General features: G+C 41.4%; 1 protein-coding gene across 9 annotated transcripts in view; it reads right to left on the bottom strand.

Annotated features, from left to right (window-relative positions):
- Positions 1-1,360: 1,360 nt before the first annotated feature.
- The window catches only part of RIN2 (Ras and Rab interactor 2), a 74,105-nt gene continuing 65,310 nt past the window's right edge, over positions 1,361-10,155 (bottom strand). For 8 of the 9 annotated variants that reach the window (XM_035898623.1, XM_035898624.1, XM_035898628.1 and 5 more), the window contains 3 exons: positions 8,659-8,790; positions 6,326-6,489; positions 1,361-3,188 (listed from right to left, as the gene is read on the bottom strand). In XM_035898623.1, coding sequence (XP_035754516.1) covers positions 2,871-3,188; positions 6,326-6,489; positions 8,659-8,790 — 614 coding nt within the window. In that variant the 3' untranslated portion in view covers positions 1,361-2,870. Of the gene's footprint in view, positions 5,813-6,325; positions 6,490-8,658; positions 8,791-10,155 lie in introns of all 9 variants that reach the window. The other variant, XM_035898629.1, reaches the window with a different exon arrangement.

The raw sequence follows: 10,155 nt of genomic DNA on the forward strand, positions 1-10,155 counted from the left end.
GGGGCAGGGGGAGCCTGCGCCGCGCGCAGCGCCACCGCCGGCAGCACGGGCCAGGCCGGCGTCCCCTCGGCTTTGCCTTCCTGACGAAAACTCGGCAACAAACAGCTGTTCCGAAACATACAGGCGTCCCTCTGCTTCAGCAGCTTACCCTGCTCCCCACCTCTATCTCGCCCTCCTAGCAAGACCTAGGAGACCAGCACAGTAACTTTTTTTTTTTTTTAAATCAGGCTAATCTGCCAATTCACACACCGCAGGCTTTGTGCGCTCCTGGTGTTCTGGAATTACAGAAATGGCCTCTCCCCACTCCAGTAATGAATCCTCACCCGGTTTGTGATGCTGCAACTCCAGCACAGAAAGAACGATCCACCGACTGTAAGACTTGCCCAGAAGGCTGATAGTGCATGGAAGGGTGACGGCCTTTAAGATGAAAAATAAGAAAAACAACGTGGGGAAACAACAATAAGTAGTTCGATTTAAGCTGCTGCAGGTGGCATTTTATGATTCTGCAGTATGTTCTCTTTGTGAATTCACAAATAACCCCCTAATGTAGTGTTAACTTTTCTGTTAAGCCTTTGCATTAGTAAGATTTAGGGATTTATTATGTCCAGCTTTATTTCCTTTAGCCTTTCCAGTTACTGCTCTAATGGAAAAAGAGGGAGTAATAAACAAAGAGACCACCTCAACTATAGACTTTTTCTTACTCTTCATTATTTCCTAGCATCCAACAACTCGCACTGGAGAAGACTGAATAGCTTATTTTTACAAGTCCAAATTTCTTCCAAAGTTTTTGTATCAGCTGTTTCCTGGCATTATGAGAAGTGAGAAGTATTTTGCACAGCACAGTAAATAAAATGTTCTAATTTTCAAAAGAAACAATTGCTCAAGAATAGACAGCGGAATCATCTTGAGGTGGTTTGGGCACGCATTTCCCTTTTTGCACTCTTTGCTTTCCTTCGTTTCTGAGTTTCTTAATACTTCGCCTTTCTGCCCCCATCCTTCCCTCCCCTAACAGAGCTGCCATCATATGAAAAATAGTGGAATTTTCTTTAGCACTGAATGTCAGTCTTGGCTTCGCAAGAACTGGGTCAGCAGTCAAGATACCTGCCTGCTTCTTCTACTGACTGTTCAGGTCAAGCACATTAACTAGACAATAATGTTACCGCATCCTGCCTTTGCAAAGAGTTTAACGTGGGCTGAGCAGTATGAAAAACAGCAGCGTCAGAGTCTACTGCTACACAAAGCATTCCAAGTGTGAATCATTTCTTAAAAAAAAAAAAAAAAAAGAACACCACCCCAAAAACCACAGCACACAAAATCCCAAATTATAGTTCAGTATTACAATGTATTATTACGTGCAAAACTCACCATTTACAAAATGAAATACAAACACGTGCCAGGGGTTTCAGATACATGGCAAACTGACAAAAATGCTACAGTTCTCTGTCTGTACAATACACATGCTGCTCATGACATTTTTGTAATCATCTGCCTTTTGTTACACTAGTCACACTAGACTGGGGAGAACCCCGTGTCCCTCTAAAGAGAGTAGCCCTAAATGACTTAAGTGGGGTCCAGAGCATCACCCACGGCATCAGCTATCTTGGTCAAATCTATAGAACACACACATTTATTACCATTTTATCTTTGTGTATGTAGGACTGACTTTCACATCTCACCTACTGAGCAACTTAGAACCATGAAATGCTACAACACATTCTTCAGTCCAAGACACATTTTGGTGTCGGTGACAGACTATACAAAATAGTTAGTGTTCTCCTTCACCTTACTGATATATTTAATCCTCCTCTGCTAACACAAATAGTATCTGAGATAGGTGCTGTCAACCCCCTCTGCAAATCTACAATACTGCTTGCATGAAAGTTCCTTAGCAACCTCCTTCGCTTATTTTCTGCAAGGAGCCTGAACCAGCAGACTAACACATTTTAATCCTGAATTAGGTTCTCTGCATTCTTTCTCCGCCCCTTCTCTACATCCTTTTCTTTCAATTTCCTCTTCCAACCCCTTAGTTCCAACTAAAACAATGCATATAAACAATAATGCAGATAACGTACATCAAGTTCAGATAAAGGCACTGAAATCGCCTGTGCCCATGTTACAGTCTTCTTACAGATAACAAAAGTTTCATAAAAACTCTCCTGTAACAGGAAAAGAAGAATCACAGAGACTTTTAATGCAATACTCTAAAACCAGCAAGAGATTTATTCTTGTATATTAAATGTTAAAATCGCATGCATAATTATAGAATACTTTATAGTTAAAAAAATATTTTAAAAACCAACCCTGACAGTTTACCTGCAACTGCTATAAAATTTCTATGAGATATATATATATATAAAAACATGGTGATTTTCTGTAATTAAAAAAATTAGGAAAGGATGCAATCATCCAAGTAATTATGAGTTAACTGATGCCCTGCATCGGACAGTCTTGTCAAAATCATGCTGGTGAAACTGAGCTCATACCAGCCAGTTTACCGAAATACTTTTGTCTAGTGTACATATATTTAAATCTGAATGACATTTGGCTAAAGGATGAGTGTAAGAAAATAGATTTTTGCACACTACAGCAAGAGACCCACAGAGGGCCACAGTATAGTATGCTTCAAAAGAGTCTGTGGTACAAGAAATTCAGCCTCATGGACTGTTTACTCAAACACGCCGGTGGAATATTCCGCATAACTGGCCATATATACAGTTTACATACGTTTTTGTAAGCAATGCTGGAAGTGTCTGCATGTGTTTTACTAGGCTTTATGGTTTAAGACCTGTTTTAGCTCCTAAGGAAGGCAGCCAACAAAAATGTTTTCAATGGTTAACAAGGAGCAGAAATTAAACTAAGAGTTGCTGGTTTTAAGAAGCTGAGTCACCGTTGTTTTGAAAAATGGCACCGTATGGATCACTGTTAATGCGCTTGTAGACAAAATGAAAGACCTGGGGTTGTGGACGGCTGTGCAACTCTGCCTTAATTTTCTGAGGGTAGGTGTCCTCTGTCAGTTGCTGCCAGGTGTCGTCAACAAAAAGAAACAGGCTATATTCTTCTGGATTGTCCACTTTAAACTTTTCAGCACAAAGCTGACAGACATCTTCCGTAGTGATATATGGCCTAACTAGTAAGGTCTTTCCTGTACATCCACTGTTAACTTCCTGGAATGCCACACGAAGGTAGTTCTGTAGGATGAGAAAACAGACATCAGAAACTCAAAAAACCCAAACTCATCCTCTAAAAACTGGAGAGTCAGCCACAAACAGCAAGCCCCTCCCATGTTCGAGTTGTGAAATGCACACCGGTGATTCCTGTACATTATGGCCACCTTTGTGAATAGTGATGATCACGGTAAAACTGGCAAGCCTGTGGTGGTCATAACAGAAATTCATAGGCCAACGTCCTCCTTTCCTTAGCTTACATTCTAACCTTGCAATTAAGAGTGAACAGATACAGCCTTAAAGCCACATGGAAAACACCAGTGGTTTTAATGGGTCTTCCTAGTTTGGCCTTACTAGGCAACAAAATGCTGTGAAGCAAAATAAACATCTGAGGCAGCACACCCAAGAGATGATGCTGCCACTGCTGGGGCAATACTTGAGAACAGAAGCTTCGTGCAATATGTTAGTCAGAAGGAAAAAGGAAAAAAAAAAGCGTGGGCTGGCAGCACACAAGGATGCTGATCCACAAGTTACTGCACGATAAACTGTTTGCACTGATGCTGCAAGTATGGAAAATCCATCCTCACACAGGACATTTTCACTGTGTTAACCAGTGGCAATTTGGTGTCTGAGCCTGATGTAACCAAGTTTCATGTGACAGCATTTTCTTTTTTTAAATAAGGCTTAGAGGGATGCAGAAAGAAAATTTACTATGCAACGCTCAAGTAAATCCATATGATCTTGAGGCAAAAGCTGGGTCTTTTTTCCCTGTGGACATATGCCCACAACTCTGACAATATGGATAAATTTTAAATATGCCCTGCAAAGAAGAAATGCAGTTCTACCTTTCAAAAGGCATTTCAAAAGTAAAATAAAAAGCAACAAGTGGAGAAAAAAAACCCCACCCCACACTTTTGGACACATGAGCAAAGCAGCCTGCTGCCGCGTGCTTTTTTAAAAAATAAATTAGCTGCAATTAAAGACTAAAAAGCAGCAAAATTAAAGGAGGCGGAAAGAAATGACAGTGAGAAAGACCTGTTTATTGACTGAGCTGGTACCTATGTTTGCATGCTGAATAAATTAAGCATGCTAAATAGCAATGGTAAAAATTTACATTTCATAAAAACAAGCTGTTAAAAGCTAAGACTGAGAAGAATGTTCATATGACGACAGTTCCAAAGAGCACTCTTGTCTCTATTAAAGCATTTTTTGATAGCTTGGAGACTGAAACACTGAAGCTTTGCAGCAGCATTTAAACCATTGGGACTGAACCTGACTGAATAGAACTAACCCATTTTTGTTACCCAGCATGAATAAATGATAATAAAAATCAGTCTTAGAGAAGGCAAAACACACTACAGTTTTAACTTCTAATGTAGTTAACACACAGAAGACCTGTTTTTAAATGCATGTGCTTTTAGATGGACATGATTGCTTCAAGGAGAGGCTGAACTTCGTACAAATGCCGGTAACTCATATACTAAATATCAAAATTATTTATGCAGTATGAGAAAGTTATGTTTAATCATCATCAAAATAGGGGCCTTTTTGCTTTTCCATCCTTTTGAGGGAGGGAGGATGAAGGCCTTCCAGGACCCAAAAGCTGATAAGGCTGTGAGACCGCATCACAGAAATGCAGCGATCACATCCTGGTTCAACATGGGAAAGATGAGTTGAGCTAAGGTTGTGTTATGCATCGGCTGTAGAGAAGGTGCTTCATTTCAGGAGTGCAGAATGTGGAGAAGGGAGATGGAAAACTGGCACTCTGAGCAGGCAACAAAATGCTTGAATTTGTGCCAAGCACAGCCTGGAAGTGGTGTGATTTTACTGATTCGAGGCGCTGTTTTGGAAGAGACAACAGAAGCAGAAGCACTGGACACACTCAGTGCCAGCTCTTCCCCCACCTCCTTGCATCTTCCCACATCCAGCATGGCATCTAGCTGGACGTACAATTAGCTTGGCTGAAGTTCATTTGCTGAGGAAGAGAAGGCAAAGTGAAATACAAGATCTTGCTGAAAGAAACCTCTGTCATTCAGTCATCTAGCAGAAATGCAAGGTGCTGAATTTTCTTATGAACAGTGTAGTGTTTTGCTAGAGAAGAGCAAAGACTCATGCTACTTGAGTCCGGTACCTAACTGCAGGTGAGCAGAATATAAAATGGATCCCAGTAAGATGGACTAGCTTTGTGCACTGTCCATAGTTTGGAATTTCTGTTACTCAATTCTCCTCTTCCTAAGAGAGGCAAATTGTGGAAAACTGCTGCTTTTCCCAACTCCTTCCTGTTCAGTGTTGTGCTGTAGTCATTTGCATGGGCACTGATAAAGCAGAAGGAGCCTCAGCTGAAAGGTTTCATCATCTCCTGATGACCCCGCACTTTCATTTCTCAAGGTCTTCACTACATCATAACTAACTGATGGTTGTCGTTAGCCTGTCTGGCAACTTTGTGCTGTGGTAAGAACTGTAAACAAGTGAACACAGAGGAGTAAATCCTTTCTTCTCCATTCCAACATCCTCCTTGCTTCAGTCCACAAACCTGATGCATCTGAATAATCAACAGCACACTATATGAAAGACATGCAGGCCTGGTTTTAAAAGACGAGGTAATCCCAACTGTTTTGTTATTCTTCAGTTGAAGTTACTGCCCTACTCTGAAAGAGCAGTAAGAAATGGAGGGGAAGGAAAAAACACAAACAAACATGAAGACATCCATAGTATAAAACTCTACTCCTTGCTTAAACTTTAAAACCGTAGGCAAGCTTTTCTCCCACACCTCACCTCTCTATTACCTGCTGTATGCCACCATTAGCTACTGGGGAATTTATACCACTAGAAATCTGGATTTGTTCTTTTTAGCAGTAAAGCATACAAAGCAGCTGACTCTAAGATATGATTCAGTTTGTCCTTGCTCTGCGTGACTTAAATAGAAGGGAGGGTGGGAAAGCTCCATTGTTTAGTGTTTTCTTTGGACCATCATAATCAAGCTCTATTATAAAGTGCAGAGACTTCGAAACAGAGGCACATTTGCCAGCCATATTCTCAGCACTGCTTCACTCCATTTACCTTGTGGCCCTCAAGGGAATAGTTATTAATCATAACTCTCAAATATGGGATTTCCAACAAAACAATCATCCCCTGTTTTTCTCTTCAGCCCTAAGCTCTACCTGAAAATCATCAACTGAAGGTATCGTCCTGTTAGTCGTCCTCCTCTTATGCCATTGCCGGAGAGTATCTCTGGCTTCTGAACTTAGCAGTCGGGCAGCTTGTTCTTCCTGGAAGTTCTTGATCAGTGAAAGTGCTCCGTAAGCGCTGGTCAAGTAATAGCCTCCTGTGAAGGACAGCAAGGGAACAACTTCTCAGAGTGGTCACAAATACTGCATTAGCTCCGACTAGTTACAGTCAGAAGTGCAAACACAAATTTTTATTTATATATATATATACACACACACACACACACACATATACACAGAGACATATATATATGAAAATCCCCAAACTCTATTGCCAAAATATTTATATACAAAGAAAAACAGCTCACTGGCCTGCAAAATATTGAGTGGTATGTTCTCAGCTGCTAGGAGACATGCAGAGGCTGCACGTGCTCCATATTATCAACTGGTGCAATGGTATCTAACTCTGGGTCCACTAGTGCTGGGGACAGCTTGTTACTTAAATGACTGGTGTCACTCCTTTACTCCTGAGTGTTTTTACAGGGTTGGAACATCAGTTTTCTTCTAAACAATTTCCAGACAGTGATTTGTTTTCCTCTAGAGCTTCATGTGTCGATGAAATAAACATAGTTGTTTAAACAAAGGAAAAGACAATCTACCACTGTTTGGGAACTTAAAAGCAAACCACCTTTAGTGGCAATAAAGCAACGACTGAGTGTGTGATTCACACCCTGGAAGCATCCCAAAGAGTTTGCTTTTGTTTTTAAATGGAAGACTGTGTTTGTCACATTTTTAGAGTTCCCCATAATGTCCCACTAGCTCAGGAGGTGATGTGTACAGCCCTCCATACTTCACCTCTATTACATGAGTGGAGAACAAATTAAAACAGAGTTGCTGATGTACAAAAGAACCTGCAGGTCACAGAGGAAAAGGAGTCTCAACAGGAGGTAACAGACATCAACAACCAGGAGAAACAAAAGACATGCTATCATTTATTTTTCTCTTTTTTTTTTTTTTTTAAAGTAACCTATTTGAGTGGGAGTGTCCAATTAAGAGGCAGTACAGTCTATTCACGGAGTCACTCAAAGATGCGTTCTAGGCTCACAGTAGTATTTTCTGTATTACAATAGCATCCTCTTGGCCTTTAGCTTTCCAACAAGTTTCATACATAAAACACATGCAAGACGCATAAGACAAATTGGACAATATATTACATTTGAACTGCAAAACCGCAAAGCACTAAACAACCTTTCCTGCACAGTATAGTTCAGCTGGTGCCAAAGACAGGGCCAGCCAATAGATGGACTTCTTTTGCTGCCTTAAAAACAACTTGACTTATTAAGTCCTGTAAATGTTTTTGTCTTTCAAGTATGTGAATGATCTCCAGCTTCACATCTCAAGTATTTTCTGTGCTAAGATTCCTGAACGATGCACTAGAGGATGCTCTGTACACAAGCAGGGAACAGATTAGTGCCAAATTGTGGGGAATCCTGGCATGGTTCTCTCATGCACACTGGCATGTAAGAGGATACAGCAATTTCAGCAAGCCAAGAGATAGCACGAATGGGAAATGTACACATATACTTAAAGTCACAGCTGAGCCTGGCACAAGGACCATTAAAATTCCTCATAAACTGGTAGATTCTGGAGCCTACCAAGGGCTTGCAGAATACCTCTTTGTTAAAAACACCCCCATGAAAACAGAAAGGAGGGAGATTTCCTTGTCTCTAGCAGACTTCAGCCATCATTCACGAGTGCCTTAGGAAACATACTCCTAGGGCTTATAAAAATACTTTGTGAGAAGCAAATAGTGGGAAGAAGCAAAAATCGTTAAGGGGGGCAATATTCTCAAAAGCACTTCCCTGGCAAAGAATCCCCCCAGAATTTTTTACAAAGCACCTAACCCAAGTCCCATTATGTGTCTCACAATTTAACTGAATGCTGTGGCCCTATAGATACTCTCAGGATATTTTCAGGCACAGAAGCATAAACGCATTTGGCACCCGTACAGTGTATGCATGTGCTTGCTAAGTCACAATGCCTCCCCCTCCTTGGCTGAAAACAACATATTCCTTCATAAGGTAGTACACATCAGTAGATTCCCAGGACAATCATGCCTGTAGTCTGCAAGCTAACCAGCTTTCTCTTAGTTTAAGGTGGAAATAATTATGAGTTTCTCGTTACACACTACCAACATCGCTGACTTTAGGACTCCCCTTCAAAGAATTTCTACTCAAACAAGGTTAACAGTAACTGCGCTATGAGGAAGAATGCCCCCCTTCCCTAATCATTCACTCACTTCTAATAAAAATAAATAAAAAGATTACCTTCTCCATGCAGCAAAGATGGATCCAGCAATTCCATCATGTATTCAATTTCAGTATCCAGCTCCAGCATATCACACTGGGCTAGTACGTATGTCAACACAGGCAAGAAGTCATCAGCTCCATACAGCCTCCCTGGGTTGAAGGGAACACAGTAGTAAAACAAACCACACCCTTTTACCAGTTGCAGTGTTTGAAAGGAAATCATCATTCTGCTGCCTTCACTGGCCAGCATGTTTGTATTACTCTAGAGCTTCCTGTTATCAATGTGCAGCAAAGAGAACGTCATCTGACACTCGCTGGACAGGAGACCAACACCAGCTTCATCCTGTACTTCTAATAAGCACAGATCCGATGATGCACACCTTGAGGCATACAAGGGAATTTAAAGACTGGGTTCACCTTGGCATCAGCTCAACTGGTCAACTCACAAAAGGCTGTCATGCCAGCCTGGCCTGACCCCCACCTGCACTTCTATCACTGGCTAAGAGATGATGAATAGTGCATTTTCTTTATACATGCAGGGATCACATCCACTTTCTGGAAGCATCCAGCCACAAACACCAGTTTCTTAGTCTGAATCTCCGCAGAGAAGCCTGGATATAAAGCCTATTAGATTTTACATGAAAATTCAGCTCATTTCCTTGACAGAGCATAGTCAAAAACACCAGTGAGCAAAGCTTCGTATCATACGCAACTAGCCAGTGAAGCATCATTGTCAACGGCAGCACGCAGCTAACACACAGAGACTACGCTGTACCTCGGTCTGTCTGTGCTCCTATCACTTTTATTGCATTTAAACTTTATTAGAACATACTATGCGGCCAAATCTCTGGGTCTGGCCAAATTGTGTTCATTGCAGAACTGCTGTGGTGGTCACTTAAAACCACCCAAGAGCAGAAGCCAGCTTAAACTTTGGTGAAACTCCAGATGACTGAAGGGCTGATATCTAAAGTTACGCCAGCCAAGGCGTACCCTCCAGGTATTACACTATTACCTGGCTGAGAGTACATGACAAAGCAGATACTCAAACAGCTGCTGGCTCAGTGCCTTTTTTTAAAAAAAAAAAAACCAAAAAAACACCAAGCTTCGTGTGACAAAACAAGACAACCCAAGGAGCATTTGCCACATCTTAGCTCAAGTCCCTCAGTGCAACAGTTAACTGGCAGCAACATCTCACTATTTTTCTTCTGCATCTTGGTAATACCTTACCCAATGTGATAACACAGCATGCAGAAAAGTTTACAGCACTTGAGGCCAAGATTCCTCCATCCATTTTAAAATGCAGGATTTTGCACAGAAATAATAAGCTGGGTAGGAGCTTGGACCTAAATCTTGCAGAAGTGTCTCGGGTATTTAACAGCCGCCACAAGCTTTCACCATTCATCTCAAATCTCAAAAGAAAGTAGGCATTTTGGTCAGCACTGGACCCAGCTGCACATTCAGCACTCACTTAGAAAGAAAACTGCCAGCCACCTGCAGCAGCTTTTACTTGCTTAG

The sequence above is a fragment of the Egretta garzetta genome, unplaced genomic scaffold (assembly GCF_000687185.1).
Source record: "Egretta garzetta isolate BGI_Z169 unplaced genomic scaffold, ASM68718v1 scaffold198, whole genome shotgun sequence".
In the NCBI taxonomy this organism is placed as follows: Eukaryota; Metazoa; Chordata; class Aves; order Pelecaniformes; family Ardeidae; genus Egretta; species Egretta garzetta.